General features: G+C 45.8%; 1 protein-coding gene across 1 annotated transcript in view; it reads left to right on the forward strand.

The window, feature by feature from the left end:
* unc5b (unc-5 netrin receptor B) overlaps positions 1–17,562 on the forward strand; it is a 157,960-nt gene that overhangs the window by 120,887 nt on the left and 19,511 nt on the right. Inside the window, exons 2-3 of the mRNA XM_069659025.1 lie at positions 16,899–17,129; positions 17,409–17,552. Of these exons, the coding sequence (XP_069515126.1) occupies positions 16,899–17,129; positions 17,409–17,552 (375 nt within the window). The remainder of the gene's footprint in view (positions 1–16,898; positions 17,130–17,408; positions 17,553–17,562) is intronic.

The following is a 17,562-nucleotide window of genomic DNA, read 5'->3' on the forward strand; positions in this document are numbered from 1 at the left end:
CTGCTTTCTGTGTGTGTGTGTGTGTGTGTGTGTGTGTGTGTGTGAGTGTGTGAGGAGTCATGTGCGTGGCCCGTCGATCCGCTGTCAATCCGGCTCATCTCCTCATCTGTTCATTAGCATGACAGAGGAGCTCTCCTGCCAAAGCAGTTAGTCACAAGAATCAGCCCCTGTCACAACACATTACGGCAGCAGGCATCTCTAATAGCAGTGGCAATCGTGGCAACCATAGCCAATGCCCACAAAACACACACGCATGCGCACACACACACACACACACACACACACACACACTCGGACCAATCAAGAGTTGCACTTGATCTGCACCCAGGGAGTGTTTCTGCGCCGCTCTCTCTCCGTCCTTTGCCTCTGGCGTGGCCACCAGCGTACAGCCATGCTTACAGTCTTGTCATTAACCTCCTTCCTCCCTCCCCCACATTAGCCAGGTTACCTGCCCTTACCCCTCCACCTCTCAAATGTTCTTGTCCTCTCCCTGAAGTTGTAGCTCTATTTCTGTCCCCCTTCCTGTTCTCTGTCTTCATAATGCTCCAAGACACTGAGACTTTTCATTTTTAATCCATCTGTCTTCCCCCGTGTGATGTTTTAGTTCCCTCTCGCTCTCCGGCTCTTTAAACCTCCCCTCCATCCAACACTCTCCTCTTTCTTCGTTATCACCTGCTCAGGGTGTCTGATGTGATTTGTATAGGAAGTTTGATCCACCCGTCTTCCCGTCACCGGGGAGCGGACTTGTCATATCGGATGATACAAAACACATATGTTGTGACGTCTTTTGCCAAGGCTTCTCACACAGTTCAGGCCTCGCGCCTTCACACATTGTCACGTGTGAGTCACCACGAGATAATATCCTCGACCGGATCTAAAACATTTAGAGGAGGGAGTTTTAATCAGGGCTGGTTCAGAGCAGAGGGTGTACAGTTATTGCCTTGGGCTTTACATCATCAATACATTTATGGTTTACAACTCTAGTTGATATGTGTTATTTATAACAGTTTTAGAGTAGGTGTGTGTTTTCAGACATGCGCTTCAATCATTAACGAGTGCATTCAAAGATGCTCCGATACCAAGAGAGTACGCGCGAGGACGGCCGGTAGTGCTGATTTCTTTTTTTTACATCGAATATAAATTTTAATAATCACAAATTAATTTTTTATCACAATTCGGTTAATTATTCAAATTTAGAATATTTCTCGACAGCACTAATGCACCTTGAGTGTAAATAAGGTGCCCACAGTGCATAAAGAAGCATCAGAATGACCTTCATGATAAAAAAAAAATCCCTACCGAGGTCCGAAGCCCCCCGCTGTCCTCAAACCCAACCACTCTGTATAGGCTAGATCTACATAGAGGGGTCACCAACAGGTAGCTCGCGAGCTAACAGTAGCTCACGGCCTGGATTTTAGTAGTTTGCCAAGAGGTTCACAGACCGTACAAAAAATCTGAGGACAGTAAATGCACCTTGAAAGCCTCTTCCCACTTCAATTCAATCAAATACACAGATGTCCCGCCCCCTTTAATGTAAAATAATAGGATGGGACAATGCTGATCATAACCATTCACAGCAATGTTGCAGCAACCTCCATCGACAGGTCGGGCCAGTTATGCTGTACGCTAGCTGAGCTAAAGTGAGGAGTTTGGTGCTGTTGGCCTGCGAGCCAGATTTATGATGGACAATGAAGGTGGTTTGTGAAGGACAAGTGTGTGTGTGTGTGTGTGTGTGTGTGTGTGTGTGTGTGTGCCTCGTCTATGGTTTCAGTCGACAAAGGAATCAACATGGGGCGCCACCAGCAGTTACAGCGATATGATGCAAGTTGCAGATGCAAAGGTTGAAGACATAACAAATCAATAAATTAGGTCTGTATGATGACTTCAAAATGGCATGCAATATATGGATATCATTTTGTGACATTTTATGATTTAAACCAAACATGTGACACCATTAAGAAGTGACTTAGAGTTTTGTAGGGGAGACAACAACCAATCCTAATCTTGCCAAGGCCACGACGATGGCTCGACGTGGCCCTGGTCCTGATACTCTCACAGCAAACTGAACAAACTGTAAATGAGTTCCAGGCTGAATCTGAGCTGGAACACAAATGAAAGGCTAAAGGCACTCGGATTGTTGTTTGGTGCAACAATTGAGGGTGTTCGGGTGAAGGACATGTAATTTGACTGTCTGTGTGTCTCCAGAATCCCTGAGTGGGGGTGTGGAGGTTTATGTTTGTGTGAGGTCAACCCCACCCTTACTTAGTGTGTGTGCATGTGTGTGTGTGTGTGTGTGAGGGAGACAGAAAGTGGGGTGAGAAAGAGCAGGGATTTACCTGCAGGGCTGGAGCTGTCATGTCTCGTCTGAAGGAGTGGCCGTCAGTGTTGAGCGACATTTCACAGAAACCCCCTACCTGCAAACATTTACACGAGCATATACTGTAAACACACCTGCAGCAGGGGGAAGCATCAATAGTCATCAAGAGCTGACCTATATGGCTTCTGAATAATAAAGCAGAATCCTGCGTGATACATATAATCATATGTATGCAGAAATTAAAGCAGCATGGACAGTTTGCATGATGAAACATCTGCTGTTTGTCCTCTGAGTTGTCTCCATAAGTGTGTGCGTGAGTGAGTTGCAATCAGCTCGAGGAGCAATAAGAGGGGACAGAGGAGTGACCTGGTGAGGCGGAGGGGAGGCGGGATGTTGCACAAGTTAGGAGAGAGGTGGATCAGAGGACATACAGGGGAGGGGGGTGGGGTGGGGACTCGTCTGTAGTGCGCCGAAACAGAGCAGAGCAAGTACAGTGGGACGGAGGGTGAGGCGCGGGGGTGAGGAAGGGGGGAGGGCAGGGTAGAGTGGGTAATTACAGGGGCCCAGAGAGGAGAGGCCTGTAATCAGCCTGCCCTCAGGAAGGAATGCAGCTCATCTTCTCATGTAATTACTGCCATTTAAACGGCCCCAGCTTCCAAACACTCATCCCACTGTACTGCTCACCTATTCACTATATGTACTTGCACGCACAAACACACCCACAAACACACACACACACACACACACTGAGACATTCAATGACAGAGAAGGACAGATTTTCAACACGACTTCCAAATGGAGGAAGTGAGGTGGCAAAGACAGACCTACTGAGACGGACTACAGACAATATGTGTGTGTGTGTGTGTGTGTGTGTGTGTGCTTCATAGTTAATGGCTGTGTAGACTGCAGGCCTCTAGAGGAGCCGGCTCCATGTGAATACCCACCATGGCAACCAGCCACTCTGGGCAGATTTGCGTAACGCTCATCAAGCAGCTGCACAGACAAGCAGTGGCGCCTCACACTCAACACACACAGCTACACACACACGCAGGAAGGGGAAGAGTCTCACTCTGCCGTATGAGTTTGACCTCCAAGTAATAGTTGTGACATTGGTCTGTAATTTCGAGAGGATAATAGGAAAACAACATAGTCTCACCCACTCTGTCTCCTCCCTCCCTCCCTCTGTCCTCACCCCTCTCTCTCTGCACCTCTGATAGTGATTGATAGCGCTGCTTGTGTACGCCTGTGTTCCCATGCAGTAGGTGGTCGTCGGGGCACACACAAACAGCACAGGGCCACTTTTTGATGGGCTATGATTAATGAGCTCTGTGGGGGGTGGCGCCCCCTAGCTGTGACAGAGCACACTTTCAGCCACGACATAGCTGCCCCCCTCTTGTCTATTCAAATGCATCAGCAGCAGCAGCAGCAGTGGGCTCACAGCTACAACACAAGCACAAATCCTCTTAGCGCACCCACTCTCGCAGTCACACTCACCCACACATTCGACAACACAGTCACAGAATCTCACTTAGAGTGGGCTGTCCCTCACATACACACCGCGGGTAAATGTAATCCATGGTCTGTCACAAACACGCCCGCCCTACCTCTCGCACACGCAGTTTGAATGTCGTGTGGGTCCTTGTGAAACAGGCACAAAATCCTGCAACATTCACCCAGTTATCAGGAAGAAACACGGGCTGTCACCCTGTCATCGGGCCTTATTTACTGTCTGGAACCGTGTAGTTAGATAACATGTTTACACGTGTGTGCGTTTCTGTTTGTCTCCCTCTTGGCATGCCCTCCAACAGGGCTGATTATTTGTCATTATAAGACCAAGGGCTTGAGGGGTAAAAAGAGGCAGAAGGTGAGTCCTTTGAAAAAGAGTAGGTCACGCTTAATTTACAATTAGAGGTTGTCGGGTTACACACCTCGCAGCTAAAAGTGTCACTTTATTTAAGCAGATCTGTAAGTTAAGTCCTGGGAGCCGCTGTGTTTTGAGTGTGTGTTTGTGTGTTTCTGCATATGTGTATGTGTGTCAACATGTCCTCAGGCTTGCGCGCTCTCCTCCTGCCACCAGGACATGCTGGATGGACAAGCGAAGCATTTCTGTCACTCTGCATCTCCATCACCTGCTCGGCCTTCCCCCTCTGCCAATCTGCTTTCCAGCCTCCTGTCACCTCCCTCTCCTCTCTCTCTCTCTCGGTCTTACACACACACACACACACACACACACACACACACACACACACACACACACAAACAACTTTTCCATCCCTCTCTCGGTCTTTTTTCTCACTCACACTGATTCCATCTTTCTTGCTCACTTCTACACGCCTTGCAATCAATTACATGTGCATGCTCGTATCTTGATAAAACAGGAGAGGCTTCACACTCCACATATAGCAGCTCTGCAGGTTTCCTCATTCACATGTTGGAACCAATCAAAGGTGTAATTTTTCCACTGCTGTGCTGAACTACGCTGAACAGTTGTCAAGTTCCTGTAAACATGATCTGTATTATTTGCTTCTTTGTTAACAATATTTGGTTTGGACTTTTTGTTTTCAACCCTAATCTTGTTCTGTTTTTGTTCAGGGACGATATAGGTGTACAAATAGCTTATTAATACACACTGAAGATGTATGTACAACAACTGTTAGGGGGGAAAAAAGCAACACTGTGTTTGTGTCCAAAGTAACAAAAGCAACAGGTTAAATCCAATGACTGTATATATAGATGCGTCTCCATCTGCTCTCATTGTACGAAATTGAAGCCAAAAAAGCCCCCGTGAAGGATGCTGGTGACAAAGCTGCGCAGTAGAGATCGGCGGGTGGAGAACTCACACTTACATTACCGCAAAAATGGCAAAGATCCGGCACGTCGGCGCGTTTAACAGCAGAACAGCTTCTTTGTGTTAGTGGGAAGCAGACGTTCACAGATATGGAAATTTCAGTGACTGTAGTTATTGTTTTAGTTACGTCTCCTCTCGCCGTTCGTCCTCCACTCTGCTAATCCGGAACAGATCGGCTGCAGGAGCCCTATTTGTCAACAGAGCTGTCAATCATGAGGTCACACCCCCTTTTTACAGCATCCAATAACTAATAAAAGTAAACTTATCAGAAAAATGAACACTTGGACATAAATCAGCATGATAAGAACTAACTATAATGACAGAAACCATGTTTGAGAAAAATGTATTTGACGTGTATTTTGATTTTATAGTTTGACTCATGTTCCATCTGTTAACATGGAGGAGGCGGGCTTTATGACCTATACTGCAGCCAGTCAGCAGGGGGCGATAGAGAGGGTTTGGCTTCACTTTCAGGGAGCTGTCATGTCGTCCGTCTTTTTATACAGTCTATAGTTCAACCATGTTGCCAATGTTAGCCTAGCATAGCAGCATACGCACTGAAGAGAAGTATTACAGCTAGCATAGCACAGTCAAGAGTTGTGCAGATGGAGTTCTGTTTTGACAAGCGCTAGCTACCGTTAGCTTGAGTTGTCTTATAAAAAGAAAGATGGAAGAACTTCCACTATGAGGGATTTTGTAACTGTAGCAATGGCTCTTAGGATTTTACATAATAGCTGTACAATATAATGTGTTTTTTTTGGAGCTATCCTAGCTGCTCTGTCTTGTTGTTTTAAGCTAGGCCTGCTGCTGTACTGCACACTGGCATGGAACTCATGATCACTTTATATCTAACGACTGTGTTTGTCACACATCAGACTGCTCTTTGGTCTTATCCTTCTGCAACTCTTCTTCCTGCCTGTGCAAGAGATGAAGTCTGTTAGTTAAAGAGCAACCATGGTGAGTACAAAGGAACAGGCTGCAGCAGAGCCATGTGGAGCCGCCGCAGGTGCACGTCTTGGTGGTACTAGTATCAAAATGTCCAAACAAGAACTTTCAAGGCAAGCATAACAAGAGAGCGCTAACGGATGGATCAGTGTTGCTCTTAGCGGGACGGCAAATTCGTGCCTCCTGTTGCCTCTCAGCTACCATGATGAAATGAAAATAATGGCTGTTAGTGTGTTAGTCACAAGTGAATTAATGACATTTCCTATTAAAAGATGACCAATTTCCCCCTGTCAGCGCTCAGAAGGGCTGCTTATGCTGTGAGTGTTTGTGTGAGTGTGTGCGTGTTCAGTCAGATGGGTGAACTGCATGACTCCTCACACCCCGTCTGGCTTTGTTGATGTGAGAAGTGATGCTGTGTCGCTCCAACCTGCGCTCATGTCGCCTCATGCCCTGCCTGATGCCGACACACACACAAGAACACACACCGGGGCTGTCCCGCTCACACATTTGCTGAATTTTCCATCAAATCCTTCTTCTATAGCCTGACACTTGCTTTTTCCAGCCTCGTCTCTTCACTTCATCTTTTCCCCCGTTGTGCGCTTCTTATTCCTCCTCCTGCGGTGAGTTGTTGTCAGGGTAATAAAGATGAGGTCAATTTGAATATCAATCACTCAATGTAATTGTCCTTTAAGGAAGGCAAGGAGACACTCACTCCCCCATCCATCTCTGTCTCTTTTCAACCTGCCTCTGTGTGTGTGCGGCTCTACCTCGGGGCTTTCTTGCAAGAACGATGATAATGAGGTAGATTGGGTGAGGATGATGGATATGGTCAGCCCATCAATGTTACATAATGACTGCTGATCACTCTATTCATTGGCCTTGTTTCCTCTGTCAGCGGCAGTGTTTTCATATTTGACTGTCTGTCCTCACAGCTGTTTGTCCTTAGCGGGCTCAGCGAACCGGTTGAGCTTCATAGCTGAGGGCTGTAGTTGTTTTCTCCATGCGTGTGTGTGTTTGTGTTTAAGGCTGAAGGATGTCATTTGAAGTGTACTGGAGCTGCGCAAAGTGCTTTGAATGCAGCAGGCAGGAAGAAAAGAGGACTGGAGTCAGGGGAGGGCAAGGAGAAGAAAAGCACTCCTGTGTCAGACACAAGCAGAAACCTTCAGGGCCGAGACATGAAGCAGACGCAGAGCTGCAAATAAAAACTGTAGTTCCTCAAGTGGCCACTTGGAGCTGGCTCCAACAGTAGATAGTAGAGTAGAAGTAGAAGTAGGTCCATAGAGCCTCATGTTAAATTGGCCAACCTGACAGGAGAATTAAATGTTTGTTTAAACGTAAATGTTTACTCTTCTGTTCATGACAGCTGTACTGGGGTTTAACATTTATACAGATCACCTATTTGAACTCTAGAAAGGCTTAGAGTTATGCATACTTAGGGGCGGTTTGAGTGACACGTGGGAGCTGCTAACTGTCACCTCAGTGGAGCCTTTTGGAGATTTTTTCATTCACAAATCAGACGAATAATCTGTCTTGCCGTGCACTTTATTGTACGAACAGATCATTTAAGAACTCTGCGCTCCAGTTGTTTTGTTTGGGACCACAAAGAGAAGCTGTGTCTCAATTCACGAGCTGCATCCTTCGAAGGACGCGGGCTACGAAGGATGCGCCTGTGAAGACAGCGAAGGCCGAACTGAAATGAGACAGTCTGGTCTACGGAGGACTTCCTGTTTGTGTCACCTGCTTTTCCGGCCCTTAACCTTGCGTCACATAGTGCTGCTCCTGTCGCCTAGCAACAGGTAGCTAAACCTAGCTAGCTTAACATAGCTTAACCTGTTATTTTTAAAGATAATTTATAGTTTCAAATCCCCTTTTGTTTTTTTAACATTAGTATCATGAGCTGTTTGATTGAGTTGAAATGAATCATATTGATTTGAATCAGATCCAATGTCTATTCTGCCTCCAGAAAACCAACATGGCGACCCCAAAATAGCAAACTAGAGGCTTCAAAAAGGCAGCCGACAAACAAATGGGCGACGTCACGGTGGCTTTGTCCATTATTCATACAGTCTATCATGAGAAACCAAACAGCGACGCGGAAGCGAGGAGGTGTGATGGTTTGCTGTTGTTTGTTTTTGACCTCACAGGACTCCCGAGGAAGAAAAAGATTCCTGATCTTGCCAAAACACATAATGTCGTTCTGTTGTTTGGCTTCTCAAAAGTATACGTCTTCCTATATGCTCTCTTTCCCCCCCTCCTCTGAGTGCTATAGCGAGGGCACTGGAGGGGACAGTAATGACTAACTGTAGAGGTAATGATAAAGCACATATGTTTTAGACTCCACTCTGGCTAGAGGCGCTGGGGCTAAGAAAATTACAGTTGTCCTCTTGTGTGTGTGTGTGTGTGTGCGTGTGTGTGTGAGAGAATGAGAGGGAAGAAAAGAAAGAGAGGGTGGAGACAGACAGACGGAGGGCAGAAAGAACAACAGAGACAGCTCCACAGTCAGACAAAGACAGACGTTGCTGTGATTCATTTTTCTCGCCGGTTATTATAGCGTTCAGTTTTGTGTGTGTGTGTGTGTGTTAGGTCGCCTTTCTCTCCTCCACTTCTATTACTGTCTCTTGACCTGTCTTTGGCCAGCCTTCCCGTCTTCCCGTCTTGTCACCTCTGCCCACTATCTCTCTCCCACGCCGCTCCACCACTGTCGCTCCCCCTCTCGGTTACTGTACTGAAGCTCTGCACTCGGCCACACGGCCCCGGGGGAGGGGGCTCCGATTCATTTGTGCTATTTGAGTTTAGCATACATGCATGCGAGTGAGAATGCAGTGTATAAGCATAGGTTGTCATTTAGTGTCTGCGCCTTCGTGTGTGTGTTTGTCGATGTAGAGAAGAATACCCAGAAGCCCGTGTTTGCTCTCTAGCTGTCTGCTGTCTGTCATTAGAGTAATAAAAGACTTGCTGTGCTGCACGACGAGGAGTTATTGTCTTTAAGGTTCCTCCATTCCCCGCAAATTGCCGGCTGCTGAGCTCTGATGGATGTTTGTATGCTGGCCTGAAAACACAGGTTCCACTTTAAACCCCCTGCTCTATTATCCCAGAGAGAGACGGGAGAGAGAGGAGCTGTCTGTCTGTCTCCTACCTCTGTCATCCAAAAGTGTTTTAATTAAACTGTGCCTCTCCGCAGGCCCCAGAACACACACACACACACGTACACATTTCACAGAGTGAGAGAGAGATTTATCCAAATACACAAGGCTGTTCCTCCCCTTCTGTCTCCGTCTCTCTCTCTGTTTGTCTGTCTTCCCCTCTCTCTCTCCGTGCCCCCTCTCACCGCGCCTGAAGAGTGACAGGCTGTGTTTTTCAGCCGATGTTTGAACACCGAGCGATCAATGCCGGACAAAAGGAAAGAGTGCGGGTGAGGGGGAGCGGGGAGGGGCGACACAATTGGTTATTGACAGTGGATTCAAAGTCTGAAAGACTGGAGGCGACAGCTGAGTAAGAGGAGAGCAGGAGGATGTGAGGAGGGGAAACAGACAGAGGGGAGAGGGTTGTGTGATTCATGATCATGGTTGAGCAGCACTTTGAGTTGTGTTAACTTTCATCATTCAGATTGATTTGTGTTTACCTGCATGTGTACCTACTTGCAGTATTTTACCTGCTTAATTGAGCGTGTATAAGTGACACAGTGTGGACCCCTGCCAAGGTGTAACCTGGGAGTGGGAGCAGAAACAAGAGTTTCTGTTTGTTTGTGCGCCTTGGGAGGGTTTCTCTGTTTGTTGTTGTTCTTCTGTAATACCCTTTAAAGTGAGAGCCACCTCACACATCTGGTCGAGTAAGAGAATTCAGAAGTGTCACTAAAGAAATAGTTTAAAGCCCAGCAAACTCTGCTGTGTTGTTGTTTCGGAAAGGTTCTCAAATAAGTTTCAGATTTTGAGAACGAGAAATGTCAAAGGAAGTTACAGAGCCAAATAGTTTCGCCCTGATTGGTCAGTTTAGCTTCCTCTGATTGGATGGTCAGTGGACATCGTGGAGGCGAGCTGATTGGCTGGTTGAGGCGTAAAGAAACGGTCAAAACTCATGCTTGTAACTCGTAGCTCGCAACTTTAGGGTCGTGGGAAATTTGTGTGTCTGTATCTCAGACTTTGGGAAATCTCCAAGTTGAAAATATTGTTGCACAAATTCCAGTCCACATACACAAATCGTTTCTACAGCCACACAAACTCTTAACACAATCTTTTCTGTGAGCACAAAATATTTCTACACCTGCAGAACTTCAAATTCACAAACTTCAATTTGTTTTGTTTTTTACACATTCACAGATTAAGATGTCACATGCACACAAAACGTGGAATACAGCTACAGGCTGTGAAATTATTTGTGAACTATTTTTTGCGAGCTCAAAATCTTTTTGACCTTTATTTGACTCCATAGAGTCATTAGATGGAAAAGGTCACAATCGGCATTCAGACCCGGGTCAAACGACTCTGCTGTAGACCCGGGTAATTATCTTGAATGAGTAATAGATACAATAAAGACCTAACCACCGTAACATCTTCACTGTTTACTGACCCTGTCTCCGGCGCGTTTGTGACGTCAGACGGTGACGCAGCAGAAAAGAGACCGACAGGAGGATACTCCACTGGCAATGGGAACAGAGACAATCGGCATATATCTCCCATCTTCCCGTGTCTGAAAAACCTGCGTCAATATTAGAGAGCCTTGCAGAAGTATTCAGCCCACCTGGACTTTTGTATTCTTACAGTGTTTAAACCTGAAATTCAAAGAGACGTTTTGGTTTGATTTCTAATGTTTGATTAAAGAACATGAGCAGTCTTAAAAGCAGACATCTGTTGGATGCACAAGTTAAGCTTAAAGCAAATGGTTGCACCTGATGTTAGTGTGCAGTTCCACAGCAAAACACACTTTAAATGATGGACTATAATGTGTTGGTCCGTTATTTACAACCCCAATAAAACCGTTTTCATTTGCAGTTGTAAAATACAAAATATTGAAAAGTTTAAAGGGGTGAAAACGTATGCAAATGTACTGTCATTTGTTATTATTTTGTGGCATATATATATATTAGTATTATCACATTAAGAAAACTGAATTATCGGGGCGCCAGTTTAACTCGGCAGTTAAGCACGCACCCCATGCTTAGAGGCACAGTCGTTGATGCAGCAGCCCTGGTTTATCTCCGACCCTCGGCCCTTTGCTGCTCATCATCCCCTCCCTCTCTCTTCCCTCATATCCGGCTCTATCCACTGTCCTCTCCTTTAAAGGCAAAAGCCCCCAAAAAATCTTACAAAAACAGAGATATTGCAGCGCAAGAAAGATTTTCTTTGCAAAAACGTACACATCATGGATTCAATATTTGTGCTCACACTGTACTGCACTAGATAGGTGATGTAAAGCACTCAGCGCGCTGCAGTGAGGTTCGCTCGAGAGTCACAGTGAATAAATGTAGTCGCCTGTGGAAAGTCTTTGTAGAAGAAGTCACTGGAGAAGAACAAGGATGTGTTTTGCAGTAGAGACAGTCTGGAGAGAGGCAGAGACAGATTAAGGATGACGGGTCCGTCCTGGATGTCTGCTGGGCCTGGAGCAGCTGTTGCCCTTTCTGCCTGTCCTGTGGCCACAGCACTGCCAGCCTGAGCTGTGGGAAGTGCTGCTCCAGCCTCCTTTGCCCCGACTGGCCCTTTCAAGGTGGAGGAAATTTGGGTCAAAATATGCTACTGTCGTCCCTGTACACCTGAGGATGGAGCAGCCTCCTGAATCCCTGCTGGCATTGGTTTGAATGGTGTCACAACTTTCCCTCCCACTCCCATCATGCTCTGTGCTCCTCTGTGCTCCTCTGTGCTCCTCTGTGCTCCCCCCTGATGTCTCAGACAGTCTGTCGAGGGGAACAGTGGGACGGGGGCGGGGAGGCGCTCTCTTTCCTAAAATAGGAAATCTTTCTAAGTAGATTCCCTTGTTCCCGGGTTGTGGAATATCTGATCCGGTCGGGCTTGATACTTTTTGAAAACTCAACACAGCAGATTTGTCCGTTTAAAGTCTCATTGTGGAGAAGCAGCTGTGTCTAACCCTTCCACCTCAAACTGTGCCGCTGTGCAGAGGTGGGATGTGATGAAGTCACAAAACTACTTTGAAACTGTACTTAAGGAGAGTTTTCAAGTATCTGAACTTTACTTGAGTATTCATTTTTCTGACATCTTTTATTTTTTCTACATTTTTACACAAATATCTGTAATTCCTGCTCCTTACGTTTCAAAACAGGCTCATTGCTTTACCCTAATTAGGGTATCAGCGCATGCTGCCTTTCCGACACCAACAGAGTTTTTCCCTCCTTCGTTTCCAAAAAACCCGTCCACACAAGCACCCCCGTCCAAACGAAAACGCAAGAACACAACAGAAACGCTGTCATGAGAATGGTGATATAAGCCCGCCATGCGAAGAAGCAAAAAGACAACCACAGCCGCATCGAGGAATATGCACACCGACGCATGTGGACGTGAAACTGTACGTATATGTGACAACATGTAAGAAGTCCTGTTAGCAAAGTTAGAAGCATCACTGTTTTTGTTATGTCCAAATGGATCGGCAGATCGGGACTCGAACCTACGATCAGTGCAATGAGGACTGCAGCCTCCGCACATGGGGCGCCCCCCGGGAACAGAGTTTCTAAAAGTCTTCACCCTGGCCGGAGTTTTACAAAAGATCCATTTTCAGTGACCTAAAACGGCGTTTGTGTGGACGAAAGGACAAAACGCTGAGAAAAAGCTACGTTTTGAAAAATACCCATGAACGTGTAGACACGGTCTGTGATTGAGCCACATCGATCAAAGTGAACCAAACGACATCGCTGAAGACGCGAGAGCAACAAGACAATTCCCATCCAGTTGTTTTGCAAATGAGTGAAAACTTAATGTTCATTATTTTTATTTTCTTTTAGTTAATGTGAAATAATTCAGGTTTAATCTGGGGTGAGGTTCAGCTCGCTTAGCACAGAAACACCTGGTAGAAACGTCCTTTTTACTTGTACTTTTCCACTTAAACTTACTTAAATCAATGCTTCTACTTTTTATACACCTGTATAAGAACATGTGTACTCTTGCCACCTCTGCGACTGTGAGACTACTGCATAAGAACAAGCACTTTTGCCCATGAGCTCCTCCTGCATGTGTGTGTGTGTGTGTGTGTGTGTGTGTGTGTGTGTGTGTGTGCGTGTGTGTGTGTGTGTGTGTGTGTGTGTGTGTGTGTGTGTGTGTGTGTGTGTGTGTGTGTGTGTGTGCGCGTGTGCGTGCGTCTCAAGTGAAGAAGAGAAGTGCACTGGGCTGGGTGTACTCGTACCTTTTTGGCATCTCCTGAGTGGAGCCGACCCTCTCAATCCTGCACTCCTCTCCAGTCTTCCGTCTAATGCTTATTGAATTTATATCATTTTCGTAAGCAGAACAAAGTTTTCTTTTGGACGGTCAAACCCATTAACAATTTATAAGAACCTGAATAACCAGACAGGAGGAGACAGAAAGTGATGATGATGTTTGATCGGAGATGAAAAGAGAGCCTGCTTTTGAAACACACCTTAACAAAGTGAATTCATCGTGCGCCGTGTGTGCAGGGTGTCAGGTCGATCACAGCCTTAGCTCTGCTCTGTTAAGGATATTCGTCATGGCAGAGGATACTGCAGTCGTGTTGTTTTGCAAGTGTTATGTCATAGGCTCTTCTCCAGTTCGCCTGCGCTTCAGTATTTTGTTCAAGTACGAAAAAAACACAATCCAGTTGATGGGCACTCATGAGCTTTGACACGATTGCATCATAGTCTGCAGCCCTGCAGCCCTGTAAACAGGAAAAGTCTGACTGATGCTGAATTTTAGAGTCCGATGTCGGAGCAAACAGCAGGAGAAAAAGATTTTAAAACATGATGTCGTGTGTTTGACAACTGATGTCAAATCAGATTTATTTAAATCACAAGTGTGCTTTAAAGGGCTTTATTATCTGTACAGTAAATGTGCTTCTTAATACTGTGAGGCGTTTTTAACTCACAATGAAGCAGACTGAAATTAATACTGATGCCTCGATGTGACACAAGAAGCAAACGAGACCATCGGGAGTTATTTCTGTAGAGTCATTTCAATGCTTGCAGTGTTAATTTTGGCAGTTATGTTAGATTTAGTCTTCAGACGAAAATGCTGATTAGTTTTAGTCACATTATTAATTTTTACTCTTTATAGCTTTTGTCTCATTTTAGTCAATGACAACTCACAACACCAAATTTGTAGCCACAGGGCGTCTCTCCGTGTCCCGTTACAGTGCACTGCGTTTAAAAATAAGGTGTGGGGCGCCGGTTTAGCACAGCGGTTAAATCGGCGAGCATATACAGAGGCTATAGTCGTCGATGCAGCGGCCCCGGATTTAATTCCCGCCCTCGGCCCCCTGCCGCCTGTCATCCCCCACCCTCTCCCTTCCCCTGCCTCCAACACTATCCACTGTCCTCTCTGTCAATAAAGGCATAAAAAAATTAAAAAAAGGTGTATCCATCTGTTGTTTTGCGTGGATGAGTTCATGTTGTACTTGTATCACTGGGTCAGATTCAGGGGGATCTGCACGCCCCTCAACCAATTCAACCGGTTACAGGAATGCAATGCTTGTAGTTTGACAGGTTAGACGCACAGTGGGAGAAAATATGCATTTTTAGTGCCATCTCGTCTCGTTAAGAAAAACAAAACGTATGTCAGTTTTTATCATCAAAGATCTTTTTTTAGCTCATCAACCTCTCGTCTTCGTCATGGAAAAAGATTGTTGACGAATATTTCGTCATAATTTTCTTTAACGAAATGAACACTGAAGTTTTGTCACCACCTTCAGTGGGTCGGTATCAAACGAAGAGATTTAAAGCATAAAGACCGGACGTGCCTTTGTTTACCTTTTCCACGGCAAAGATTCACAATGAGTGATACGTTTGATGGTTAAAGAAAGCTGGCTTTTTCGCAATTGCTCTTACACAAAGGACAAGATCACCATGGCGTATCGCTTTGTCCACAGGCGCCACCAAAATCGCCATAAACCGAAACTTCCTCACAGTATCTTTAAGAAAAGCAATGCAGTATAAAGCAAAGTAATCAGTACATAAACCTAAATCCATCATCTGCACTAAAAACTAGCACAGTAGCTAATAGCATAGCAGCACTGATGTACTGCCCGGGATCTACCGTACACTTTTAAAGTAACAAGTCTGAGTGGAGAGGTCAGAAATACTACGTCCTTCCTGTCAGGAGAAGCTCTTGGCAGCACTGCCAGGAGGAATGTGTCACGTCGAAAATGTCAGGGGATAATGTGCGATCAACAGGACCTGTCTGCGGAAGGTCAGCAGTCTCGTCCCCCCGCTGAGAGGCACGGACTCTTCCAGAGAGACCAGAGCAGGAGGCCTGCATTCACCAGATTACTGGTCAGACAAGGAGGCGAAAATGTCACCGTGCCCCTCGATTTACAGTACAAACTGTCAACACCTTAAATGTCTTCCCGAAATACACAAACAGGGTGGCTGTAATGTGTACAGTAAAACGCTGCTGACAGATACGGGTACACATGCCCTAAAGCTGGATTGTGGCAACGAGCACGAGATGTCACACAAACGAATACTCCCTCTGGACGTGTTTGTAACCTTTTGAGATGTACCACCTTGTTTTCAAGAGGACCGTAAACAACAGCAATGCAATATTACAGCAATACAATTCGACAAAACATTAGTTACGTGCATAATGCCAAATGTGTGTTATGTGAAAGCTTATTGATGCTCACACGACACATTTTGGACCCAGCAGCTGCACGAGGGAACTATGATCGGAGGAGCTTTGGAAGGGGCTGGATTGTTTATAGCTGGTGCTAATGATTCCTGATGCTACAAACATGAAAAAATGATATTAAAACAGAAAAATGCAACAAAAAATTCAGTAAATTAAGAATGTACCAGTCAAATGCATTCATAATAAACAATAAACCATGAACAATTGCACCACAAAAATAACTGTTACTCTGGCTAGATTTAAAGATTGGGAGATTTGGATTAAGCAAATTCATCCAAGCGCGATTAACAGCTCCATCTAGCTAGCAGCTGCCTCCCAGCTGTAGCTAACATCAGCCCGAGGCGAACAGAACATCACAAGAGTAGCATACGATGAGCTAATGACGCTAACTTACAATAATTAATGCAGCGCGTTCAGACTTTCCTCTTCTTCATCCGCCTCCTCGTGCTCATTATCCTCCATCTGTAGCATCACAATGTCTCCACAACATTAGCGTCCTCATTGCTGGAATTAGCATTTGTCGCTATTGACATCCTCCAAATGTAAAGCGGATCATAATTAGCTCATTAGCTTTAACGCAAGAACACATTAACTCACTGAACCAATCTGAACCTTGTAGGAACTTCTAGATTGAAGTGCATTAACGTTATCTCACAACAGACACGGACGCGTTCACACAACACACAGCAAAGGTCAAAGGTCATAATCTCTTGCATATATAATATAAGCTGGTTTGATGTCTCTGCATGTGTGTATTATACTTTTTCAATGGGCTCAGCCTTTTTCAGTAGAAGCTTAAGACCTTCCTCTTGCGCCATCGTTTGTAAGTCCTCAACAGTAGGGTCAAAGGTCACAACAGCCTCAGCGCAGCCATCCGAACTCTGATGCAGACTCACTGCGCTGCTCGAGTGCGTCTCCAGCAGTCACTTTAGCTCAGGCTTCTCCGTTGAAAGACAGTCATCCTAATCTGTTCTGCATTCTGTGTCCTCAGAGAGCACCGACTACAGCGAGGCCGAGGTTCTCCCTGACTCCTTCCCGTCGGCGCCGGCAGAACCCCTCCCAGAATTCCTGCTAGAGCCGGAGGACGCTTTCATTGTGAAGAACAGGCCGGTCCAGCTCCGGTGCCGAGCGTCCCCGGCCACTCAGATCTACTTTAAATGTAACGGAGAATGGGTCAATCAGAACGACCACGTCACCAGAGAGAGCCTGGACCAAGTCACAGGTAATATTTACACACACAAACAGAGGTGCACAATAAACACGACTACACACACGTAGTAATGTCACCTTGTATTTCACACACATAAACATCATACTCAATTACAAACATCATTTTCAACTACATAATCCATTAGCTCCCATAGGATTTTATGTGCACGCTAACTGCATTTGGCCTGCAGCCAATGCATTATTTATATGCACTGTGAAAAATACACCCCTCTAATCTCTCCCCTGCTCCCTCTCCCTCCCTCTCTCTCTCTCTCTCTCTCGCCCTGCACAGGTCTGGTGGTGAGGGAGGTGGACATCTCTGTGTCGAGGACCCAGGTGGAGGAGTTGTTTGGTTTGGAGGACTACTGGTGCCAGTGTGTGGCCTGGAGCTCTGCTGGCACCACCAAGAGCAACCGAGCCTACGTTCGCATTGCATGTCAGTACCA

Source organism: Semicossyphus pulcher, unplaced genomic scaffold (genome assembly GCF_022749685.1).
Source record: "Semicossyphus pulcher isolate SPU_LCO1_2020_fin unplaced genomic scaffold, fSemPul1.0.p SCAF_12, whole genome shotgun sequence".
In the NCBI taxonomy this organism is placed as follows: Eukaryota; Metazoa; Chordata; class Actinopteri; order Labriformes; family Labridae; genus Semicossyphus; species Semicossyphus pulcher.